Source organism: Marmota monax, unplaced genomic scaffold, assembly GCF_021218885.2.
Source record: "Marmota monax isolate L192 unplaced genomic scaffold, Marmota_monax_Labrador192_F-V1.1 WCK01_AAM20220418_F8-fsc00084, whole genome shotgun sequence".
Lineage (NCBI taxonomy): Eukaryota > Metazoa > Chordata > Mammalia > Rodentia > Sciuridae > Marmota > Marmota monax.
In genome coordinates, this window is record NW_026694575.1 from 3,902,859 (window position 1) to 3,927,887 (window position 25,029).

At 50.8% G+C, this 25,029-nt stretch overlaps 1 protein-coding gene across 1 annotated transcript in view; it reads right to left on the reverse strand.

Moving 5' to 3' along the window:
- Slit3 (slit guidance ligand 3) overlaps nucleotides 1–25,029 on the reverse strand; it is a 579,279-nt gene that overhangs the window by 87,257 nt on the left and 466,993 nt on the right. Inside the window, exons 10-13 of the mRNA XM_046421334.2 lie at nucleotides 19,661–19,732; nucleotides 14,013–14,084; nucleotides 11,050–11,121; nucleotides 342–485 (exon numbers count right to left, since the gene is read on the reverse strand). Of these exons, the coding sequence (XP_046277290.1) occupies nucleotides 342–485; nucleotides 11,050–11,121; nucleotides 14,013–14,084; nucleotides 19,661–19,732 (360 nt within the window). The remainder of the gene's footprint in view (nucleotides 1–341; nucleotides 486–11,049; nucleotides 11,122–14,012; nucleotides 14,085–19,660; nucleotides 19,733–25,029) is intronic.

Genomic DNA, 25,029 nt, shown 5'->3' on the forward strand with positions numbered 1-25,029 from the left:
GCTGTGCTCAGCTTCTCTGCCTGGATTCAAATCCTGCTTTTTAACTAGCTGTGTGACCTTGAGTAAATTACTTAACCTCTCTGTGCCTTTGTTTCCTCATATATAAACTGAGGATAATACTAGCATCTACACCCTAGGGTTGCTGTGAGATGTAAACATCTTTAAACAGGGCAAGTGCTCCTTGTGGTGATGAGTCGCCTGAATGTCACATGGCCAGCTCCTGGTTCTTATCATTCCACTCTCACTGACAGCCCAGCCATGCTGAGCGTGTGAGTTTGCCTCATCAGGGTGTTCTCTGCTACCGGGCGCCTAGGGTCGCCAGAACCTGGCAGCATACTCACAGTGTCTGGATGGACTGCAGAGGGGCGAAGAGCCCCTTGCTGATGGTCTGCAGCTTGTTGTCGTACAAGGAGAGCAGGGTGAGGCTCTGCAGGTCCTGGAAGGTGTTCACCCGCAGGCAGTTGATCTTGTTGGCATTGAGGAGGCTGCAAACAGAAGAGGCCGTGATTCGCCAGCCCCAGTCATTATCAGCAGTGCACAGGCTGTGCCTGCAGGGGACAGGCTGCAGAGTGGCCATCGTTCATCCCTGCAGTCTTGAGCTCCTACAGCCACCCAGGGGGAGAGAGGGAGGGCTGTGTGCCTGGCCACCCTGGCTGACCACGCCTGGGCACTTGCATGGCTTCCCCACGGAGCCTGTGTCACATGCTGCCACCTGGCACTTGCCCTTCGCTGCAGGGAGACCTGAAAGGGACCTGTGCCTTGAACTTTCTGCTTTAGAATTCCGAGCTTCCAGGAAAAGAAAAACAATCATTTGGCGCAATCATTTTAAAGCTCTAGTTGCCAGGGTTCTTTTGGATCATTGATTCCACTGGAAATCTGGTGAGAGTCACAGGTCATCCCACCAGAAAGCCCGAAGCCACGTGCAGCCACGGGCACGCACACGGCCTCTCTCTCACTCACGCAGAGGACAGGTCCATGCAGTCCCGCGTGGCCTGACCCCTGCCCTCGTGCACATCATGCCAGCCCCCCCTTCAGCTCCCCGGCTGCCCGCTTCCTCCCTGCTCCTCAGCATCTAGCTCAGGTCCTGTGACCCTCTTTCAGCAAACCTGGCTTCTCCTCCTCCTCTGCCTTTGAGCTCAAATGTCACCTCCTCAGAGAGGCTGGGCTGACCATCTCAGCTGGGACCCCCCGATGCTGCCTCTCACAGCCCTTCAGGAGTCACCTTGACTTGTGATTTTAGGGTGATTTCTTTTCTTACTTATCATTTGCCTTCAGAATAAGACTGACGGCTCCGTCATGGCAGTGAACCCCACTGCATCTCTCCCTTAATTCTTGGGGCTTATTCTTTATCAAGAAACTTGCCAACTCCAGAGGCAACCTTGGGGGTGTCCCTCCTCCACAGGGGCACTGGTTTCCCCAGGATCAGCTTTCCCTGAACTGGGGACCCACTGTGCTGCTTTTCTCTTCAGATCCTTCCCTCCACACCCCCAAAGCCTCACGGGAAGCTGCCTTCTGGGTGAGACCCTGGTGCAGCGGATGCCATAGGAGAATTCCAGAGGCACCTGGCAAGCCAACCAAATTGGAGTGCTAAGAATTTCCTTCTTCATCCTAGACTGGCCAGTTGTGCCCTTGAAGTCAGTGTAAAATCGTCTCTCACTTCCTCTTGAACGACAGTGGTGGGGAGGGAGGAGGAATGCTACCCAAGAGCAAAAATGGTGAATTTTTAAAATTCCAGTTTTCAAGGTTGGCTTAGAGCCTCCCTGGTGGGGAATGACCCTGAGATTCCTAATGGGCTGTTGTGCCTCAGGAGTCCCTTGACAACAGAACCCAGGGGGACGGGCCTCAGCAATGGTGGGGCTGCCCCGGGGAGCTAAGCCATCCGAGCCACCTCTCCCAGGGGTCCCTGTGCAGGAAGCAGGCAGCTGTCACAGTGGCAAGTGGAAGAGCTGCCTGTTTAATCTGGCTAATAATGGGCAAAGTCCCTGGGGTCCGCACAGATGTCCTCCTGCCTTGCAGTGGGAAAAGCTCACGTTTGCAGAATAGTCTCCCTGTCCTCCTCACGCCCCATGCTTCTCCCAGTAACCTGGGCAGATGGGCAGAGCTACCCGGGCAAGTTGCAGGTGAGGAAACTGGAGCTCAGAGGTGGCCAGGGTTGTTCAAGGTCACGGGTGTTTCGGGCGGCCTGCTGGCTGTGGTTTATGATAACCAGGTCTCCAGAGGGTTCGCTCTTTTTCTTACAATGCCTCATCCACCCGGCCCATCTGTCTCCCCTTTTGCAGCATCTTCCTCAAGAATTTCCTGTGCTTTGTGTATTGAATCGTAGTCAAGGTCATGCTGTCTTGGGGACATTTGAAGGAGGATTCCGTGGAGCAGAGAAACGGAGAAAATCCAGCAGACCCCATAGGGCCAAGCACTCACCAGGAATGCATTCTTCACACACATAATTTTTTGTTTTGTTTAAGGGGAAAAAAAGTGGGTGGTAAATGATTTGTTCCAAATCTTAATACTAAGGGCCTTCTGCGTGCATCACCTTGCCGGGAGGTGTTGAACCACTCAGTAAAGAAACCAGGCCAGCTTCTCCGATGCATGGGAGAGCCCTCCTTGCACCATATGCAACATGCCGCAAACAAATCTATGTAAAACTTGACCTTTCCTGTGTTTTAAAAGTTGGGAAATTTCAAGCAAAACACATTCACAGACACACACACACTGGATTTCTATTTTCTCTTGAAAAAATTTTCCAGAAGCTCTGGCAATGAGTCCACTGGAGGCAGCTGTGCCTGGCTGCCCTCTGTAGGAGGGACACAGGCCCTCTGCCGGACAGTGCCCACTGCTCCCTACTGGTGCCCTTCACTAGTTGACTTCACCTTCTGGCCCGAGTAGCATGATGTTTTGAGGCCTCAGAACTGATTCATGAGCCCGCTGTGGAACCTGGTCCTGGGGAGTGTTAGAGCCTGGACAAGGAGAATGGCCACAGGGACAGAGAAGTGACAACTCAGACCTGCCCTGGATGTCTGCCCAAACTGCATTTGGCCCTGGCAACCTCCGCACCCCTCAGGCCCATCCAGGCTTCCTGCTCTCATCCCTGTGCTGCTTTGTCCCCTGCGGCTCCTAGATCTCCCCACACGGGATGTCATTTCAAAGATGCAAGACATCACAAGGACCCGGGCTGGCAGAATTTCTAGGCAAAGAAAGGACAAGGTACAGAGCTCACAAAGCAGGCAGCGAAAGAAAACAGAAAAGGGCGCAGTCTCCTGGTCACTCACTCTCTCCCAGGCTGCCTGGCTCCCTCGGTGAGACGCGTGGGTGTAGGAGAGATAAAATTAAGCTGCTTATCGAGAATTAGATGCTGAGGACAGCCTTGCTGATCCCCAGCATCAGCAAGATCTAACAGCCTGTCCCTCTGCCCTCTCTTGTGTCAGGAAGCTGGCAGTGACTCATCTCAGGCGGGTTCCACCAGCGCTGAGCTATCTGGCCCATGGACGAGAGCTGGAGGGGATTTATGAGGCGCCGTGCTGTGGAGCAAACAGAAAAGCCATGGCATGTAGAGCCCTTGTCCAAAATGCTGGGGACCAGAAGTGTTCAGGGTCTTAGATATTTTTTTCCAGATTTTGGAATATTTGCATAAATAATAACAGACATCTTGGGGTCTAAAGTCTGAACGCAAAACTCACTGAGGTTTCTCGTGTGCCTTTTCCACAGAGCCTGAAGGTAATTTTGCGTAGTATTTTTAGTGCTCCTCTGTATCGACTGTGACCTATCACTTGAGATCAGGTGTGGAATTTTCCACTTGTAGTATCATTGCAGCCATCAAAAAGGTTCTGATCCTGGGGCATTTTGGCCTTTGGAACTGGAGACACTCCATCTGTATTTGAAAGGTGTGCCACCTTGCCAGGAAATGTTGAACCATTCAGCAGCTCTTAGGGCCTCAACCCAGGCCTCCCTCTTTGATTGCGGGATGGATTCTTCTTTGGAGTAGGATGCTGGGACGCTTAGGATCCCCTGGAATGCTCCATCTGTCCTGGCTCTCCCCCATGAGGAGCAGAGCTGGAACTTCTGTGTGAAACGATGATAATGACACAGACTAATCTCTAGAGCCCACATGGCTGTGTGCAGTCCTGCATTTTCCAAAGCACTCTCTATGAGCCGTTTTATTTAACCCTCATGATAGCACTATGATTATCTTCATTTTTCTGATGAGGATGCTGGGGGTCAGAGTGGTGACGGACTTGATCAAGGTCACCCTGCAGTAAGACAAGCTCCAGCCTGGTGGACGTGGAAGCTCATCTCTCATCCACTGCCTGACGTCCATGTGTTCTCCTTTCCGTGTTCCCTGTCCCTGGGACGTCTGTTTGGCTGCCCTTAGGATGCACCTGGCATGATTCAGGTGGATGAAGGTGTGTCAGTCTGGGAGACTCCGCTTGCCTCTTGGGAGTACAAAGGCATCAGTCCAGCTGACTGATTGGTTGGTCACCAAGCTGCCACTGACACCGGTAGCAGGCTCTGTGTCGAGTGTCTTATACTCATGAGGATCACTGAGTGCCAGTGGGGAAGCAGACCCTGGGTTTTCAGTGTGCTCTGGCAGCCCAGGAGAGCAGGACAAGGCAGAGACAGAGCACCCTTCATCCACAAGGGCATGGTCCAGCTTGCCTTGTCCCAGGGGCTTCCTGGTATTCCAACAGGAAATGTCGGCACCTGTAGGTATCAATCAGCCTGCTCTGCTAGAGTCCAGTGAGTCAGTGTGGGGTGTTCTGTGCTTGCAGATATCTCCAGAAGCACAGTTTACTGTCTTCTGGGGCCATATGTTCCCAGACCTATCTCCTAAAAGAACCTCAGAGGTCATATAAATAAAAAGAGGGAGCGGCTGGGGTGCCTAACCAGCATGGTAACACGGGATAAGCACTTGAAAGGTCAGGTACTGCCCTGGATGAATTCCATGAAGCCCCCACAGCCCTAGGTGCTGAGTGCTATCTCCATTTGACAGATGACACTTCTAGGACTCAGAGAGCCTAAGTAACTGTGCAGAGTCCCATGTGTAAGTGGTGGGTTGAAACCCATGCTATTTCACACCAACCATTATGCTACCCTGTCCTCCCTCTCATGACGGGATGGTGGGAGCCACCTAATGTTATGGGCAGAGGTGGTGGCAATGTCTTTGTGGCTCCTCCATCAGCTTACAGAACAAGAAGGGCCAACTCCCAATAGGAAGTGCAAGAGCGCTGCTGGGAGCCGGAGTACAATGCCTCCCTTCTGAAGGTATTTCTGGGTTCGCTCTGAGCCACACGGCCACCCTCTCTTTGCACAGCACTTCTGGCTTCCACATATGCTCCATGTCAAAAGGTGCTAGCACACGGCCCCTTGACCCACCAACCACGCTGCTGAGAGCATTGCCTTCAGGAAGAGCAGGGCAGGGCACCTGCAGAGGTTCACAAAGTGGGAGATGAAGAAGGCAAGGAAATGCCTGGAGTCTGGGCCAGGAAGGGCTCTCACCACTCAAGTCCTGCTAGGGGAGTGGACTGCTAGGGGATTGTTCAGAAAAAGCCGAATAGTGGCAGCTTCTCATTCAGGGCCCAGGGAGAGATGGACTACAGGCAGAAATGAGTCCATTCAGATCTGTAAAACATGCCCACTGGGACCAGTCTCTTCACAAAGGCAGAAGATGGCTTGCTCATAGCCCATCCTCAGTGAAGATGCCTCTGGAGCTCACAGGCCTTGGCTGCAGGGTGTGAAAAGTCCAAACATCTGGAGTCAGTTTTAATAATGGATTGCATTAAGATCACCCTGGCGGCTACAGCCATCCACATGTGGAGTTGGTGGCCCAAAGCTGTCATTCTGGGTGGTATTTATATTCTCACACATGCTGTGGTCTGTGGAACCATTGCTGATGTTACTCTTCCTCTTTATGTAGTGTTTGTCTGAAGACGCCAAGAGCTTATTCCAAACTCTGAAGTGCAAAGTCTTCTTAGGAAATTGGTGCCAAGAAAGAGCACAGAGGCCCTTATCCAGGAGAAGGGGCAAAGCTATTCCAGGAAAGGTCCTGGAAGACAGTCCCAAGCACCTGCCAGGGGAAAGCTCTGTGGACCTCCTTCTCCTAAAATCAGGCTGGGAGTCAGATTCTGTCTCATAGACACTGGGTGCAGGTACATGGAGCAATGAAGCTCATGGCCTTCTGGCTCCTCCAGAGGGAGAATAATGTTTAAAGAATAGGTTATAAAGTCTATTCGTTATTAGGAAGAAAGTTCTCTGGGTGTCTCTTGCACCATCTCACATGGGCATGAAGGGTCAGTGCGGTCTTGGCTCCTCTGGCCTCCTGACCACATGGCAGGGGGCGGAGCCAGCCCTCCATTATTAATGTGCTCTCCCTCTTGTCTAGTTTTCTAGAACCAGCCCTCTGCCATCCCACATTTCTTTATCCGTTAAATGTACTAAGGACCACTCTGACCTAAGAACATTGTTCTCATCCTTCTACTAATATGGGGATGTTTTCCCACTTTTAGTGACTTACTGGGCATGGGGAGGAACTCAGAGATGTCTGGAGTTATCCTATCTATGACTCTGACCCTGACCAGAACCTTCTCTTGCTGTGAAAAGATGCTCTAGACCACATCGTGCGGCTCATGAGAGGAAACAGGAGGAGCTCCCCAAGTACCACTTAGGGGCGGAGATAACTCCTCCCTTCTGTCTTGATGATGGCTGCACTGTTATTATGGGCTGTGGGTTGTCAGGGTGATTCCTGAGGTGAAGGAAACAGCAAAGCCACTCGGTGGCCTGTCTGAATAACAGGACCTCCTTCTACTCCAGGGACATAGGAGGGCACATGACCATAACAGACTTTAGGTCTCCCAGGCTTTCCTTAGAATACACCAGGCTCATGAGAGGGAAAAGCCCCTTCTCAGGGACGCGCCACCAAGTGGGTCTGTTTCCACTGCGGGAGGGATTCTCTCATCCCAACCCAGCCATTTCCATGAACAAGGGCTCCCCAATTGCCTCCCATGGGGCTCAGGGCACACCCCTCCCCAGGAGGATGACAGTGACCCAGGTCAAGTTCCCACAGACAGCAGCCCAGGGTAGAAACTGAGGCACAATAAGAGGAACAGATCAATGGTTCAGCAGCAGCTTCTTCTGGGCTTGAGCCAGCTGGGAATTCCTTTTCTGCATTTGGCAAAACTGGCTCTGCATACCTCCCCATGTCTGGGTCAGAAGAGGTCTCTGGAAGGATGTTTTGTGGGTCAGGGTATGGACTCTCAGACTGCCCAGGTTCCAATCCTGGCTCCCTCCATGCTGAGTGACCATGCCAGGTTACTGAACCCTCAGTTTCCCCCTCTGTAAAATAGGGCTTTTGTTAATGCCTTCCTCTTAGTATTGTTGTAAAGATTAAATAAGATGAGGGGCACGAAATTGTCCAGCACAGGTCCTGGAGTGTATCAGGAATCCAGTAATAGCTACTCCTATGATCGGGAGCAAGAGGGAGTGGTTCGTGTGAAACAGCTGGTGGGGGAAAGTGAGCTATATGGAGTGAGGTTTTGTTCACTGCTCTGGAACTGCCATGTTGCTTGGCAAACTCCAAGAGCCTCAAATGGTTTTGTCTGCCTTCCAAGAAGATGGAACAACAGGTGGGGTGGCCTTAATTTGTTCCAGCCCAAAGAGAGCCTGGTTCAGTGTCAAACCTCCTGGGGCAGGTGGAAAAGCTTCCACCTCAGTGGCCACCCTCCGCCCTGGTGGGTGACTCCCCTGGGCACGCCATGTAATCAGTGGGCACTGAATGAATGCTCTGCATTCCCTGGGGAAAGCTGTGACAGCACAGCTTGCAGCTGTCCATCAGAGGCGGGAATGACAGCTCAGTGCCATGCTGACCACTTTCCCTGCTTTGGGCCTGGTTCTAGCCTCTGAGCTGTGAGGCGAGGGACCCGAGGGCACGCCAGCTTACCCCCACTCAGGCCACCATCTCCACAGATGTCCCAGGAGCCCAGGAGCCTGGGGTCGGGGAGGGAACAGAGGAGATGGGGTTGGGAGCGACTGCCCCATGAGCCATGCTGCTCTAACTGTGGGTTGGGACATATCCACGTGGGGTGTTTCAGTTCTAAATGTCCTTCCTGTTGTCCAAATGGGCACCCAGGTCACTTCCTAGCAGCCTGTTTTAAGGGGGGAAGATGCTAGATTATCTTGCATCCCCCAAAGTCAATAAACATTGGTGGTAATAAACAACAGATACGTGTTCATACCGTGAATGCCTGCAGGAAACGAGCATGTGTAGGAGTAATTACAGGCAGACATGGTGGCTATTTCCAAACATCTGAAGACAATGACGACAGACTTTTGAGTTTCCCAGAAGCCAGGAAAAGGTTTAGTGTAAGAAAGTACTTTCTAACTTCCAAATACGCAGTGAGCACTTATCACAGAAACCATCTGCAAAGGGGTGACAGGAGGATTTGTCAGAGGAGGCACGGGAGGGACTCTGCACCAGCCAGCTGGGAGGCTTGGAGTTCTGAGGTTGCTCTGAGCTCTAAGACCTTGGGACTAAACTGAAGGAGGCAGCCCTGTGGGTCTCCAGGCAGGGCATCAGTTTAGGGGCACCTCCTGGATTCCCTGGCTGGTGGAAACTTGTTTGTATAGATACTTTTGCTGCAGCTGCTGAGAAACTCTGGAATATTCTACTATTAGTGTTGGCCACCTGTACACAGGAACAGGCCAAGAAAACCACCCCAGGGGGCTGGCTGGGTACATGATAGACTGGGCATTTTGGGAGAAATGGCTGAAAAGTCCAGAAAAATGGGGAGGAAGCAGGGTGGGGGAAGCACAACCAGTTCTCATGCGCCTACTTGTTAGCGTCACAGTGAGTGCCGGAAGGGAAAGGTTCAGGACCACTTCTGTGGCAGAGACAGCTCCGCTTAGTGATCCGTCAATCATTTGAGAGGTGGAGAGGGAAGAAAAAGGACAAACCTCTGACAAAAAGCCTTCAAGTCAAAGGAGAGGGAATTATGGAGCCTTATCAGAGCATCTCTGGTCTACCAGGAGAAATCCAATCACGCTGGCTGAACTCGGAGTCAGATCTAATCAGGACCTGCTCTCCAGCTGCTCAGCACCAGGTCAAAACCAACGGCCGCTGGTTCTTTCTGGAAAGCAAGCCATCTGAGTTGTGTCAACTTCTGGTCTCCTTGAGACCAGGATGCTTTGTTCTTACCCCCAGCTAGTCAATGCCATCTGCTCAAAATGGTGCCACACAACTGGAGCCAACTGCCCAGCCCAGGCAAAGTCCTGCTGGTTCTAGAAACCTACTGGCATGTTAGCTTGGAGCTGAGACACACTGACTTTCTTTTAAAATATGACTGTATGGAGTCTGTGACTCATGCCATTCACTGTGCTGGGCACTGATGGCCACCCCATGCCTCCTAGTGGGTGCCAGGGCAGTTTCCTTACACACACACACACACACACACACACCTGATAAAAGGGCATCACACCAGCCTGGGGGGTACACCCCCATATATACCTCTAGGCGGGTGTATTATTACTCTTCTTCTGGGGCATTGATGGCTGCAGTTAGCCAGTCTTGTGGTAGCAGCTATAACTCACAGCTTCTTTGCCATGAGCAGAGAACACCATCTGTGGAACTCCCAGCTCCCCGCAGAGCCCAGCCTGCCATTCTAAAAAATAGCCTTGAAGGCCCACTGAAGGCTGGGACCTTGGAATAAGAAATGCCCACATAGAGACATAAGGAATGAGACAGGAGGTGCCGAGAGACTGTCCTCTCTGGTTTTCAGCTTTGCCACACAAGCTTGATGGATCTGCTGCCCACAGACTGGCAGGGCATCTCATCCCAACCTGACTCACATCATTGTGTTGTCATAGGAGGACCTGTCCAGGGCCGAGTCTTGAAGGACATGGGAAGGGTAAGCAGTAAAGTACAAGATGGGAAAGGCTGGAGGAAAAGCCTTTGCTCCTTTGCCTCCCGCCCACCCGGAGATCCAGCTTGACTCCTGGCCTGCAAACCCAAACCACAGCCCCTCTTAACTGCACATGGGAGGCAGAGAAGGCTCAGACCTCTTCCTCACTGCCTGTGACTATAAAAGGAAGATGTAGTCACACACACCTAACTATCTGCACACTCTGCAAACACACCATGTGCTATTAGGAAGGCTGGGAGCTTCTGAGCCACATGGCTATGCAAATTCTATTCTACTCTTCCACATCTATTTTGCTGTGTGACTAAAGGGGAGCCATTGACCTCTCTGAGACTTGGTATTCTCCACTGCTCTCAGGATATTTGAGATCAGTTCCCAATACCAGTAGGAATTATGACAGTCACAGAGCAGATACGCGCACATATGCACACCCCATACAGTCCCACACCCACACTACCACATGTAGATGCAACAGCTATCTAATTACAAGCCAGAGATGACGCGCCTTCATCATAAAATCTTAAAATATAAGCTGAATTCCTTTCCTTCCTTTTCCATATCAGAGTCCAATTATCTTCTTCAAACACTTAAGCTCAGATGACCAGCATGAAATAAATGCAAATAAATAATCCAGAGTTCAACATTCAAGGCAACAAATCTTCCTTTAAATTAAATAAACTCTTTCCCATTCAGCCATAGCTTACCCAGATAGTCACAGCGGTGACTGATTATGCTCTTCTCTAATTATTTCAGCCCACACCCATCCTTCTCCAAGGATGTCTACAGCAGCTCTGCTTTGGCTTCCATATCAGAATTTGGCCTGTGAATGTTTTAGTTCTCTCAATTCTTACCCTTCCTTTGCAAGATAACTCCTCTGGGAAGATCCAACTCTTTCTTACTTTCTAGCCCCAAACTTGTGGTTAGGAACTCGTGCCTGGGTCACTCTTGTGCACATTGACCTTAGCATCCCTCTGCCAACTCCCTGGCTCTCCGTTCACCAAAGGCGGGAATGGAGGTGAGGAACGGGCAGCTCAGGAGTCTTTCCTTACAGTGCACAAAGGCAAAAGAACTCTCCAGAGCACGGCTCACCGTTTTCAGGCCGTGGCCTACAAACAGAGATGCAAACAGTGACAAGGTTCCTACTCACAGCAGCTGCAGGGACACCAATCCGTCAAAGAGTCCCTTGGCAATCTCAGTGATCTTGTTCCCGTAGAGTACCCTGGAAGAGAGCAGATGGCAGCTGTCACCATGATGTGAGGCCACCGTAACCTACTCTTATGGGACATCATCAGTGGGGCCAATTCTGGCATAGTATCGCAGGTCACCTCCTTCCCCAACCCACCTCATCTCTTCTGGGCATTAGCTGGACAAACGCAGCCCAGAGCAGGCCGCCCTGGAGCCAGGAGAGATAGGATCCATCCTACTTCACTCCTGGGCAGCCCGGCCCAACAAATTATTCACAACAGAGGCAGCCTGTTGGGGGTGTCTCCCCGAGCTGCGGACATGACTCATGCCCTGCAGTAGACAAGCAGTGGGGGAGGCTGGCCAGCCTGCTTCCAGGGGGACCGGTCAGGCTGAGCCCAGCCTACAGACTGCTTCCTCTAGATCTTCCACTGCATCCTAGGAATTCCTTTTAGGAATTCTCTGGGGTCATCTCCAGATGGCACAGGGACTGCTGGGCCTAGGACTGGCTGGCAGGAAAAGCGGAGGAGCTTTGTTGTCTCCCAGCGATGGAAGCTGCTCCTTCCCACTCCTAAGGTAGTCCTCGAGATCCAGGAACCTGGTAACTCAGAACCCTTTGCTTCTCTGTCAGGCCCACAGGGTCTCATGCTGCTGTCTCCTCTTCCCAGGCCCCATCATGGGCGCCTTGTGAGGCCTGGGGAAGGAACCTCCTGCCTTGCTGTACCCAGAGGGTCTCTGGGCCTGGGTCATGTTGCTCCTCAGCACAGGTGCCCAGGAGACCCTCCTGGCTCCTGCACTTCCCTGGTCACAGACTTTCTGTCTCCTGTCCAGACTTGTCTCTGTCACTCTCCAAGCAACTGAGCCAAGGAAGGTTTGGTTTGTTTGCTTTTAAAAAAGTCCCCCCCCGGGGCCCCAAGGTGACAGAATGAGGGAAACATTCAATTTCCACTCTGACCACAAATCCAGGCTGTGACACTCATTTGAAGAGCCAAAATATTAGGGTGAGGAAATGGAAAATGGAAGTGTTAGAGCAAACCCCCCATTTCTAGATGCCACTGGAGTAAAGAGCGAGTGTCCCCAGCAGCCTGCGGGTGTGTTTCATTAATGTTTCAACAAATTAATGACTAAATAGAAGTCAGCATGATGGCTCAGACTCGCATTTGTAATTCATATTAATGTCCCACCGCTCGCTGTGCCAATGGAGTGATGCCACTGTCTGCTCGTCTCGGTGGACGTCAGGACTTCTAATGGGGCAGAGCTGGTGGATGGCGGGACTGGGGGTTTGGGGGTGGGTCCTTCCACTGTCCTTGTGCTTCAAGGGACCAGCCTGTGTGCCACCTCAGGGGCACCTGTGTGTGCACCTGCCTGGCTTTTCTGGTCTAAGCTCAAACCTCTTTCTCTGGGGGCTTCTAAATATTTCGTTTTTCTTTTTTTTACAACCTGTTGCCCTATTTTATTTCTTCACAGCACTGGTCCTTATTCTGTTATATTATTAACATATCTATTATTATTTTATCCTGTTTTATTTTTTTTACCTCCTCCCGTTAACACAAGCTTCATGGGTGTGGTGACTTGCTCACGGCTGGGTCCCTAGAGTTGAGACTAGGACAGGGTGTGACCTAGTTAATGCCTGCTGAAGCGGTGTCTGAGCAGGGTGGGTAGAGGCCCTCTGGCCCTTCACAGTGGCCACTCCTGAGCTGGGCATGGATATGTGGATGTTCAACTCTCAGCTCCAGGAGGCCATCGTCTCGGTGCCTGTGTCACTGTTCAGGACATGGCAGGCACGTGCTGGATGGATGAATGACTACATTGGAGGTGAGAGCCATTTGGCGCCAACCACACCCAGGACACATTGTCACATGGGCTTAGTGGTGTGCCATCTCATGTTGGGCAATTGTTTTCAGACGGTTCCTAAATCCCAGCTGAGGGAAGGCAGAAAAGGGGGACGGGAAGGTAGGGGTAGGACCACGGTGGCAGGCCCCTCTCTTGCTTCTCCCCTGTGGTCTTCAGCACGACAAACAGGCACCGTTCCCACACACTGCCCTGCTTTGAAATCCCAGAAAGATGTTGTGTTCTGGTACATGAAGCTAGTTTACTCCACAGGCAGCAGCAGCCACCCCAGCGATTCCCTGTCCCCAGGCCACACAACGGGATGGGGTCAGGTGGGGAATGTGAGCTGGTCACCTCCTTACTTGGGAATCAGGCAAACTGCTGCACGGAGAGATGGAACATGGCCCGTTTACTTCTGAGGGGCCCCCTGTGGCCCTGGGCTTCGGGAGGCAGGGGAACAGTCCACCAGACGATATAAACAGTGTCCATTGAGGAAGCCACTGTGGAGAGCCATTAAAGGAATCCCCTTCCCGTGCCTGTGTGTCTCATGGCCCTTGCTGGTGAGGCTTTGGCTCCAAAATGGACACCTATGGGCAGTAGGATGGCATGGACATCATCTCAGAGCAGCAGCCACCAGGTTGGTTCGAGAAAAACACCCAAATTAGCAGAAGGAGAAGAGTCTGTCCTTCAGCAGGGCCACATGAAGGGGAGGGGCTGGAAGCGAGGGGTTCTTGGTAACAGACACGGTCACCATCCTCTCCTGCTGTCCCCAGAGACAGCCCTGCTGCGGCGTGTCGGTAGGTGGGGGAGCGAGGACAGGGGCAAAGATGCATTCGAATTAGAAGCCAATAACCGGGAAAGCCGCCGGGCACTTAATCAATAAAAATAATGCATTTGAGTTGTAGAAATATTCCCCAAGATCAATTTCTCTCAAAGAAATATTTGTTTCTCTTGCCAGGCTGCCACAGTGTGTAGGGGAGCATAAAGCTGGGTGAATACCTCCTGGAAAAGATAAGTCCCCACCCCCACCTCCACCCCACCCCCAGCCCTCTGTCCCCAGCCCCCTGCCCTCTGTCCCCAGCCCCCAGCCCCACTTACAGCGATGTGAGCGACTTCAGGCCCTGGAAGGCGTCTGGAGCTATGTCCGATATCTGATTCTTGCTGATGTCTCTGGAAATGTTAATGGGAGAGTCTGAGAACGCAGCTTGAAGGTGTGAGAGCTGCCGCCTCTACGTACGGACTGGGCAGCTCGGGCATTCAAAAGGTGAGGATCAGTTGATCAATGAAGCCATGCATTTATTCACAGTGCAGGAGAAGGCGCCTCAAGAACACTTGTTTCCCTGCCCAGTGGAAGGCACTGCCCTTGTACCAGTCTCCCTCGCCACAGAATGCTCCCCTCAGAGTCTCTGCTGCAACCTGCGGCTGGGCACCGCGTGGCCTCGCTTTGTTGGTGCAAAGCTGCATTTAGAGCTTTGGCTTAGGTCTTATTATCAAGCATTAGTGACAAATGAAAGAGAAACCAGCCTCCCCAACCACAGGCATCACCTTCCTGCCTCACACCTGGGCATGTGCTCGCTAATTCCCAGGAAGACCTTGTCATTTTGTCTCCCACTGACCTTTCCTCCCTAACTGAGAGGCGGCTTTGAAGAAGGACCTAAGCCTCTGTCTGGTTCCATGTGTCCTCCAGGCCCTGATATAAGCACATCATGGGATATTCAGTGGACGCCTTTGAGGTAGGGTTTGTTGCTGGAGTGCTCCTCCCTTGGGAGAAAGCACACGGAAGTGATCTAGTCCAGAGCTGGTGGGTGGCTGTGTTGGAAGGATTCTCCAAACACTGGGCCACTGGGAGGCTAACCTGGCCTCTCAGGTGCAGAGGAACCTCCTTGCCCTCCTGCCCCACCTCCTTCTCAGATGCCCTCAGGCTGCCTGCTTTAAGCTGCCTGGGGACTTCTGAGCTCCTGGTCTCTGGTCCTTGCTAATGGCTCTTCACTGAGGGGAATTCTCTCCCTCAGAGTCATTAGCTCAGGGCTGGCCTTTGGGCTCCTGTCACTGGAAGGAGAGATGCTCCAATTTCCTGCAACAACAAACCTCTCTGGTTCTTTTTTCTTTAGCAAAATAAATCAATGGTACCTTGCTTTTGTTCAGGAGAGGGAGAGCTGGGGTCTTGGTGGGTCAACAAGGAGGAGACAAATAGATATGGAGAATAAAGAACATCGGAGCATATTCTAAGCAATTGCCCCTGGCAAGGCCAGCCTCCCAGTCTCTGAAGCACATGCAGGGGAGCCTCCCCAAGCTGTTCCCCTAGTCCGTCTAATAGCCTTAGAAAGGGGTGCAGGACACCTTTGCCTAGACCTCTGCTCTCTGCCTCCCTGTTCCAAAGCTGTAAGTTGAAAGGTACTTCACAGGATGTGAGCTCTCTGGCACAGCTGCCTCGTTTATCCCTTTAGCTGGGGAGATTGCCTCTAACAAATCCGCAGATCACACCCAGACGCCCCAGCTTACGTGGGGCTTTTCTTCAGCGTTCCGTTTTTGTATAAGGGTCTTAAGCAAATTCCCCGGATTATCCTAATCTTGCTCGCCCTCAGCGCGGCTGCCTAGCAAAGCATTTCAGGCAAACAAGCAGATCTGCTCACACCAGACTAGGAACAGGGCCTATTCTGACTCTTTTTCCTGACCACGGGATGTCCCTTCAAGGCACTCTGACCTCTCACAGACAAGAGGGAGTCCCGGCTCTAGGGAGTCTTTTGCTTTAGCTCTGTGACAGCAAATTGTTCTCTGCCCACAATTAGACTTTTGGCCCCAACTCTTCCTGCAGCGGGGGTAGGATGCCCCAGGGAGGTGTTGGAGAATGGGGAATGGAAAAGGGAGACAGTTCAGTTGGGAATTGACTCTAGCAGTCACTTTGCCATTTCCCCCCAACTTAAAAAATTTAAAAGGATGTTTATGTTTATGTGCATAATATGTTTTGAAAAATATATTCACGGTAACATGGCTAAATCAAGCTCTTGAACTATGTGCATCACCTTATACACATCTTACATGTGACAAAATCTACTCTCAGCAATTCTCAAGCATGTGGTCATTAACCATCATCTCCATGTTGCACAAAAGATCTCCTGAACTTCTCCTCTTGTTTAACTGAAATTTTGCATCATTGGAGTAATATTTTCCCAGCACCCCCACCCTACCTCTACCATAAGCCTTTACTCACCACCCTACTCTCTGCTTCCATGAGTTGGATTTAAGATTCCATGCATCAGTGCACTGTCTCAATTCCTAATTCTGCAGGAAGAAAACAGCAGCCCTGAGGTCAAGGGCCTGGAGCCACAGTGACTTGACAGTCATTAGGGTATACAGTGGGTGTCCCATGTCTCCTGACACCCAGGTCAAGGCCCTTCCTGATATTTCATTATGATGGATGCAGAATGCCTGGTTCGGGACAGGAAGGCAGACAGGGGAAGGTTCCAGCTGTTGCTGACCGCCAGGCTTGGCCCTCTCGCTGTGGACTGAGAGTTCAAAGCCAGCCTCAGCATTTTAGCAAGTCAGTAAGCAGCCTGGGGGTGCTGGGAAGAAGCAGTCCACAGCGAGTGCCTTAGAACTGACTGAGCACTGTGGTCACTCTTGTCCAGTGGTTCGCAAACCTCACTAGGGTGTTAGTCAAATGCACCCACGGAGAGTCTGATGTGGTAGGCTGAGGTTTGGGGGACAGAAATTTGCATAGTCAACAAAGCTCCAGCAGATTTCTGTGTCAGTGGTCCCCAAGTCGTATTTTAGACCACAGGGTTTTAGACTCTGGTCAGTCTCAGACCCACCTTAATCCCCTGGGGCTTATAAACTGGATGACCAAGAGGGAGTGGCTTTTCCAGACTGTTTGGAACAAAGAAGGCAACTTCAAGTGCATACAAGGCTGAAGCCAGGAACTTAAATGTGAAGCACTAGAAGTTCTGAAGCCCATGGAAGACTGTTCCACTTAAGAGCATGCAGCTGAGGAGAACTCTCCACACACCAGTCAGGCTAAACGACACAGGCTGGGCTCCCAGGTGTCAGGCTCCCAAGGATCAGCTCTATGAAACCTGTGCTGAGTCTCCAGTGCCTTCTTCTCTCCAGACAGATGGTTTCTCTACCTTGATACTATTTTTTCCTAAAAGTGTTTTTTTTTTTTTGTACCAGGAATTAAACTCAGGTGCACTTGAAAACTGAGCCACATCCCCAGCCCTATTTTTGTATTTTATTTAGAGACAGGGTCTCACTGAGTTGCTTAGTGAGTTGCTAAATTGCTGAGGCTGGCTTTGACTCAGTCCTCCTGCCTCTGCCTCCTGAGCCCCTGGGATTACCAGGCGTGCATTACTGCTCCTGGCCCTGAAAGTGTTTTCTTTCTTTTTTTTTTTTAAATATATTTTTTAAATAAAGGTCTATTAACAACACACACACACACACAAATACATATATATGTGTGCTGTTAATAGACCTTTGTTTTATTTATTTATATGTGGTGCTGAGAATCGAACCCAGTGCCTCACACATGCCAGGCAAGTGCGCTACTGCTGAGCTATGCTTTTTTTTAATACCCAAGTGACCACCATAAATAGGTAGGAACACAGCCATTTGTGGTTAATCTGCTGTTAACAGACTAGAAAAGGATGCAGTTCATTGAAAGTTGAGGAAGAAACTTCCTTCTGGTAAATATTAGGAATAAATTGGTCATGGACACCAAGGAGGAATGCATACTTAGGGACTTGAAATTCATCCTCACCTGGGACCTGGCTTCTCCTAAGCCATTAAATTTCAGTCTGGATTTCTGAAGTTCTATTAGTCAAAAATGTTTTAGTGGGCTCTTTCCCTACTACAATTCCCTTGGGGGGCAGGGAGGGCATCATAATAAATATCAGCAGTACCAGAATGATCAAAAATTAAAATCACTTTCCAGGTCATGACTGAGAAGGTCTCATGAATTTTGAATGCACTTATCATGGCAACTCCAATAGGATGGAGAAAGGATGGTAAAACACAGCCAAGCTCTAAATTACCTGGACTTCACAAAAAATTAGAGCGGTGACTTAAATCATGCAAGAGATATAGGTTGCGGCAGTGATGAACTTGTCATTTTTCACTGAAATTACTATCTGGCTGCATAATCAAGCTGGGCTTTAAAAATTGGGGGGGTGTATGGAGACTGTGCTGGGGCACAGGGACACCCGGAGATTAATGGCCACGGGTTTTAAATATTAAGGCTGATATTTATCCAGCTTCTCCAGCAGGAATGCTACCCCTGGGAGGGAGGTGCTGCCCTCAGAGCTGGCTCATTCTGCTGGTTTCCACGTCTGGAGTTGAACCAAGAGAAAATCTTGTTTGCTTTGGATTTCCAGGGAGATGGGAAGTTGGCTTCCTGAGATCTGGGGGTAAAGCTACTAATGCCACTGTTCCACAGGGATGTTTATTTTTAACGTAAAAGGAATCAGCAGAGATCCTTAGTGTATACACTCCCACTCCAGAAACCAGAGAATTAATCTGGCGTGGAAGGAAAAACAGGGTTGAGTCATGTGTACATCTACATGTCCTCTCTCCTTCCTGTGTGTGGGGGCGGGGCAGAGAGAGCAGGTAAGCGGAATGAAACCCACTGATGACCGGGACAGACGAAATCATTTCTCAGCCTGCAAAAGGGAAGGGGTCTCCCTCCAGAATCTTGGTATCTGTGATGGCATTTTTGAATCCTACCACCTCTCTTCAGCGTGTCCAGTGCTGAGTGACTCACAGACCAATGTTTAGGTTGGCATGTGAGGGGAAGGATGACAACATTGTCACTATGGTGGGAAGGAGGATGTGACACAATGGTGCTGCCAAGCTGCTATGGTGAGGAAGGCACAGCTGTGCCGGGGTCTCCCGGGCTGGTGTGATACAGCAGGGAGGTGAGATTGGCCAGTGTTGTGGGGTGTTGGTTCAGTCATATGACTGTATATTGGCCACACCCCCAGGCTTCTGATTTCACTTAGACAGTCCTGTCTGTGGCCTGGGGGCTCCCACAGTCCTGACCACCTCGAGAGCTGGCCTGCCTTTCCCTCACCTGCACTGCGGCTGGGAGGGTCCTCTCTGAGCCACTGCTCACCTCCACAGAGGCCACAGCCATCGTCCTCTCTCTCCTTCTATTTCTCTTTTTCACTTCTAGTTCTTCCCAGTTTCTGATGTTCATTATGTCCTGAGCTCTCCGCTTGGTGGAGACTCCATGTCTGTGTACAGACTTAGCTTTGTTCACAGCTCTCCCCAAGCTCTGAGGGCAGGAGACTTCCCAAGTACTTGTTATGTGACTGCATGCATGTCGGAATGTTGGTGACAGTGGGACAGACGGCTGCAGGCCACTCTCATGTCTCATTGAAACTCCTACTTTCAGAGCTTTAGCTGTAGCTCAGGGGTTGAATGCTTGCTTAGCAAGCTTGAGGCCCTGGGTTTCACATCACCAAACCAAGGACATTAACAATGTATGGATTTTAGGGGACCCATTTCCTCCCATACAGATAATTCTACTTTGTTCTGGTGGGAGAGGCTCTGAGCGAATTGTCCAAGCTCCTGTGCCTTCCAACGTGCATGGGGCACTTCTCAATCTTAGGAGAGCAGCCCAGGTCCAAAGCTGAGTGCCCAGCAGGGAAGGGCTGACCTGTTCTGGGCAGGCTGCCTTCTACACTTTGCCAATTACCCCGCCCCCACCCCCTCGCCCCAAGACATTGGCCCAGTGCTCCCCAGTGGCCACTCACATTCGCTTCAGCTTCTTGTACTGGGTGAAGGCTCCTGCGGGAATGGATCTGATGGAATTCTGTTCCAGACGTCTAGAAAAAAGCACAGAGGACTCCATTAACCATCCTCCTGCCAGCAAATGGTCCCTGAGGGCCACTGTGTTCACCTTGGTGCTCAAGGACAGGGTGGTGTCTCTCATCACAGACTGGTTGTGGGAGGCAGGTCAAACACTGCGATGGGCAGAGAGCTGTGTCCGGTAAACAGAGCACCCTTCAGGGGCTAAGGGTCTTCTGGGAAGCTAGAGTGGGAGACTGTCCTGGAGGAGTTTGGACTGGGAGGGGAAGCTGCCTTTGGGGGCAGCTGCCTTCAGAGAGAGCTGGAGGAAGGAACCAAGCAGAGTGCTTAGAAAGTCACAGGGAGAGAGAGAGGGAGACCCAAAGGAGACAGCGCGGGCCAGCATGGCTTCCTGACGTCCAGCAGGTTCCAGGGACCCAGACTGGACTCTCCTCTGGGCTGCTGCTGGAATCTCTGTGGACTTCCTGAAAGGCTTCTTCTCTTGTTACTCTGGAAAGAATGAGATGCTGCAGGCCCACGGCCCAGAACTTCCTGGGAAGAGAAGGAGCCATGGGGAGCAAGTGCATCTTCCCATTCTTTAGTCTTTCATTTCTCAACTGAATTTCCGTCACCAGGAACAGGTGTGGTGGGAAGCGGTCCTGAGCGGGAGGAGGGGCACTCTATTATGGATGATGAATGACACCTGGCTCAGGCTGAGGAGTCAGGATCTCATCCCCATCCATCTCCCTTCTCCCCAAGGTTCAGATCTTTTCATCACCTCCTAATTTAGCACGGATGCTCCCTAAGCCCTCAGCTGGGAAGACACAGAGAAAGGTGTGTGGAGGGGAGCAAGAGGGAGAGCAGGAGGAACCGGCTCTCTCGGAGGCTACATCTAGTGGATGCACATTTCTGGCGGGGCTGAACCCATTCATCTTGAAGAGTAATCCCTGCTGCAGAGTGGGGAGACAGTCGTATTAATTTGTGCCTCCGCGATCTCATCTTCATTGGGGGAACAGAGTATTTGTTACTGGAACCGCTAATGGAGCAGTTTGCCAGCAATTTTCCCATTTCAAACAACATCTCAGCTGCTAATGTGGAATGTTTGTCAGGCCTACCCATAACACAGACAAATCACTCTCCAGGCAGAGGGAAGGGCGACAGGGTGGGGGCAGAAAGCGAAGGGCGGGCGAGGGGAGAGCGTGAGCATCAGGACAGATCGTTCTTGGCTGCTGGATGAATAGAGTCTACAAATGAGACTGCCACGCTCCGTCAACATGCCTTTGTGCCCTGCTGGAGGGGGCGGGGCAGTGCTTGCTGGGAATACATTCACGGGTGGACTGGACAGGGACCTGGTGGGCTGACTGGCCCGTGGTGAGCCACCAAGTATGGCCATGGGGCCTCAGGGAGCGTGGACTATGGCTACTGCCTTGACAGAAGTGCCAAGAACATTCTCGTTTCCAGCTGAGCAAAGGGTTCAGCAGGGATTTCTCAGTCAAGGCAGCAGGAATCTCTGGGGCCACCAGTCAGGTGGTGTGTTCCCTCTAGGACCTGGGATTCACCTGCCACTATGGCAAGAGGTTTCACCTGGATGGTGCCTCTGGAGAGAAGCACCCTGGGTAACGATAGTAACCACTCTGCTCTTGCAGGTGGATCCACTGCTCCCTGGGTGAGGAAAGGGCGGGCGTGAGGGCTGCTGAGTCTCCCTGTGGGTCACCCATTTCCCTCCATTTCAGTGACCTGAAGCACTAAGGGGAGGAAGGAAAGAAGTAAGGAGCAAGATGTGACACTGGCCTCAAGGCACTGAATAATCTGTGGAAGGAGAGTAGCCCATGATGATCCACCACAGAATCAAATTCTATGGTGACCATGGCAAATAGTAAGGGGTATCATTTATGAAGTCTAGTTGATTTAGGTCTATTATTTCTTTTAACTTGCACAAGTATGAGACCAGCAGTATTGGCCCCATTTTGCAGATGAGAAAAAAAAAACTTAGAGGAGTTAAATCATTTGCATCAAAGTGACAGAGCTAGAATCGATGTCTTTCTTTTTGTATCCATTGGACTCAGTGCCTCTTTATATTTGTGAAAATGAGGAAACTGAGACTAAAGGGGCTTTCTCAGTTACAGACAAGGACAGGGAATTAAGACCCCAGTGCTCAAGCTGTGGAAGTAGGCGCCCAGCAAAAAGGCTGGAGAAGCTCAGGAAAGGGCAATGTAGCTGAGAGCACAGTTTGCTCTCTGCATCCGGGTTCCCTATCAGCAGATGCAACCAAACACAGTCCAAAGACATTCAGAAGAAAATTGCATTTGTACTGAACACAGACTTTTTCCCGTCATTACTTCCTGAACAATAGAGTCTTACAACTGTTTACATAGTATTTACACTGCATTAGATATTGCAAGTCACCTAGACATGATTTGCAGTATATGGAAAGATGTATGTACATAGGTTGTATGCAAATGCTATGCCACTTTGTATAAGGGACTTGAGAATCTAAGGATTTGGGTGCTTGAGGGAGGTCCTGGAAGCAATCCCCCATGGATATGGAGGGACACCTGCACATATAAAATATGCACATAGAGTACAAAAGTGTGATTTTGGACAAAAATAATAAAAAAAGAATGTCAAACATATCCTTTCTACCCCAGCAAAGACATGTCCCTGCATCCTTCACATCCCAGACTTTCTCTGGGGGTGGGTTTGGTCTGGTCGGACCCCTTACAGATTGCCAAGGCCAGGACATGATGTGTATTAACTTTGTCCCAGGTGATATGGGGGCTGGTCTGGGTGGGTTAACTGTGAACAGTCTGGGCACCTTACACATACAGACAAAAGGAGGGACACAGCAATCTAAAGAGGCAGTGAACACAAGGTGCTGAGCTGCAGGGATTGGGCAGGCACTGGGCAGAGTTTCCCACAGCATGTTCGACTCAGTATTTGCACCCCTCGAGGCATGTTTTTAGTTATTATTACCTCCACATTATGCACAAGGAAACTGAGGCTCAGAGAGATGAAGTCACTTGTCCAACTTCACAAAGCCAGGAAGAGCTAGTGCTGGGACTCTAACCCAAGTTCTTATGTTTCCAAAGCCCATCTCTTTTCTCATCTGCCACTGTTTCGCTCCTTGTCAGCTTATCTGCGGGGAAAAGGGCCCCTCTCCAAGGAAGCAAGGCTGGAGTGTGCTCTAGGCCTTTGCTGCTAAAAGTCCCTGGAAGCGTCCACACATGCCCAGTCCTGCAGCCCAGAACAAGGAGGCAGCAATCTAGACCCCCAGTGAAAAAGCTTCCAAAAGCACTAATAGCATTAGCAAAAACTGTCACATTTCAGGATGTGTCTGAAGCCAGCAGCTGTTTGAGGCCTCTCTTAACTGGCACATGTGTCTTTCTTTGTTTGGTGAACATTCTTCAGGCTGCAAACTGATTTAATAGAACGAGCATAAAAACAAACACACACATCAAACCTCTGAGCATTTCCTGCACAGCAGAAACATCTGATGGGGACCTCAGCCATTTGTGCTCCGTGTTGACTTGGCCCAATTCCTCGGGTGCTTCCTTAATGATCTGTCATTTGCAGGCATGCCACAGAACACCGTGTATTTCTCACAATCCGCAAGTCAACATGGTGCCAGAGAGACTGGCAGGGGCACGGCTAGTGCAGGGCATGTCTGCAAATCACCTGATAAAGAGGAGCCGCATTGAGTTGGTGGCAGTGCTGGCAGGGCTTGCGATGTGAAGCACATCTACCATTAATGAGGGCTTTTTATATGTCACACACTGGCTCATGCTGTGAGGCTTTCAACAGTGGTACAAAGCAAGGAGTAGTGGTTTTATAGATGCCCATTTTATAGATGACCAGATCAATGTGCCCCACGTCCGCTAGTGCAGGGCACAGCCGGGACTTGAATCCAGGCTGGTCCGACTCAAGTGCCTGGCTCTCAACCCCAAAGCTGTACTGCTCTTCCCCAGAAGCACCTTCGTGGTTTCTTAAATCTTTCCCATCTCTCCTCATTTTCTCTCAACTTGGGAGCTCACACTAGATCCTGCTGAAGGAAGGAAGTCTGTGTTCTCCTCCCACCAAGTCCTCTTGGGCCACATGGCTGGAGACCAGATGGACAGCCCAGAGTCCACTTCACTAGGTCTGGGACAGGGTGAGGGAGAAGGTCCTTTCAAGGTTGTTCTCTGTGCCCCATTTCTACAGCCCTTCCTGGCCTCTCTCACTATTGCTTCCTGTAGCGAGCCCTAGACTCCCCCACTGAGCCTCTATGTTTGTCCACAGCAAAGATGAGGGTTGAGGGCAAATCTGGCACAAGCCATCACTTACCTGCTGTACACCTGGACACCTGGCATCACCTACAGAAAACAGGTGCAGACAGAACCAGACTTGCCCTCCTTATTGTGCGCAGGTGTCCAGATATCTGCAGAGGAACTTTTTGTGTGTCTGTGGGTGAGGTGCTGGGGATGGGACCCAGGGCCTCACACATGCTAGGCAAGCACTCACTCTACCCCTAGCTGTATTGTCAACCCTGAAAAAAAATTTATCTTAGAAAAAAATGAAAGTACAGGAAGTTGAGACTAAATTTTGCTATCATGTCTCAGGTGCACACATGTGCATAGTTCTTGCTTTTTCAATTCCATTTTTTTCAGTAGCTTCCAAAAATTGTGCTAACTTTCCACATATTGTGCTATTTAAATCCTGTGAAAAAACTCTAGGTAGGTATGTGACCCCTGTTTGGCACCAGGATTTGAACGCAGGACTTTGGGCCCCAGGGCTCTGCTGGAAACCATTCTGCCTCCTGATTGGCTCTCCTTTGCAACACCTGCACCCAGCCCTTGCCTTCCTGCCTTCCCTGGGCATCCATTCAGAAACCTGGCAGTCTCCCAACACTTGAGTCATAGAGTTCTGTGGCTTCTAGAGCTCGCCAACTCTGGTTCTGTTGGGTATATTTGGTTTTTAGTTCTCGGACCTCTCTCAGCCCCTCTGGTGACCATTGCAATGGGGAGATTATCTATTGCTAAGCAGCTGTCTCCTCACTGGCAGATTAACAATGGGAGCAAGGGGACAGTAGAGACACTGCTTTTTCCCTCCTAGCTGCTTCTGCGTGCAACTTGACACTGAAACCTATCTACAGCCTTTCTCCATCAAATAAATGGGCCTTCCATAGCAGGAGACATGACCCTGAGGACACCACATGAGAATGTAGAGCAGAAGATGCAGCAGAGATTAGGGTGGGGCTCTAAGCACCTGCAGCCCTCTGGAGCTCTTAAAGGCCCCAGAGGGCATCTGAAGACCACAGAATGCAGGCAGGCACGTGTGGTCTCTGGCTCTTCCCTGGATT